Genomic DNA, 711 nt, shown 5'->3' with positions numbered 1-711 from the left:
GAATGCCAGATCTTTCTCTTTCTTTCATGGTAAATTTAACATATATTTGGGATTTTAATTGCTCAGGATTTATTTTTCTTAATGATCAGAGTTAAACAACTTTTAAGAGTGCAATCACTACTTCTGTCTTACATGTGTGAAAAATAACAAGCTCTGCATTATGTTGTAGAAGTTGTTGCATTGCTCAGTAGCTGGAACAGCTTTTGTCTGTACATAAAAACACACAGTAGCTGCTGTTATTAGGTTACACCAGAAATCCATCTTGGTCAGTAAAGTGTCTCAGGTAATGGCTAGGAATGATACTTAAGCCTAAGAAATGGAAACAGAGTAGAGCTGAGTGGCTAGTTGAGGCTGGGGATAGTTGCTGAGGTCTCACGTGCTGCTTTGCTGCTGCCAACAGAACCCGCGGCTGCTGGACGACGTCAGCTTCCACCCGTGCATTCGCTTCAAGCGCTGGGAGTCCGAGCGGGTCCTCTCCTTCATTCCTCCCGATGGCAACTTCAGGCTCATCTCCTACCGTGTCAGTTCACAAAAGTACGTTTCTGTTCAGACCTGCTGGTTCTCCAGATACACTGTCTGCTACTTCCCAGCTGAGTAACGGCAGATTTCTCCTTGTCGCGGGGGCAATTGGCAGTGTTGCTAAAATGCACGTTCTCATCTGCATTTTAGAGAGACCATCATGAGTCTGGTTGAAAGGTAGGAGTCAGAGAG

At 44.9% G+C, this 711-nt stretch overlaps 1 protein-coding gene across 1 annotated transcript in view; it reads left to right on the top strand.

The window, feature by feature from the left end:
* Window positions 1-594, top strand: part of LOC103781240 (AP-3 complex subunit mu-1-like) — a gene marked incomplete at its 3' end in the record, with an annotated part of 6064 nt that extends 5470 nt beyond the window's left edge. Inside the window, exons 4-5 of the mRNA XM_008948947.1 lie at window positions 1-29; window positions 401-594. The exon at window positions 1-29 is cut by the window's left edge and continues 96 nt beyond it. Coding sequence (XP_008947195.1) covers window positions 1-29; window positions 401-594 — 223 coding nt within the window. The remainder of the gene's footprint in view (window positions 30-400) is intronic.
* Between the last annotated feature and the right edge of the window lie 117 nt (window positions 595-711).

The sequence above is a fragment of the Merops nubicus genome, unplaced genomic scaffold (genome assembly GCF_000691845.1).
Source record: "Merops nubicus isolate BGI_N331 unplaced genomic scaffold, ASM69184v1 scaffold8781, whole genome shotgun sequence".
NCBI lineage: Eukaryota > Metazoa > Chordata > Aves > Coraciiformes > Meropidae > Merops > Merops nubicus.
The sequence above is the reverse complement of the archived record's forward strand: the minus strand, read 5'-3'. Positions and strand labels throughout refer to the sequence as shown.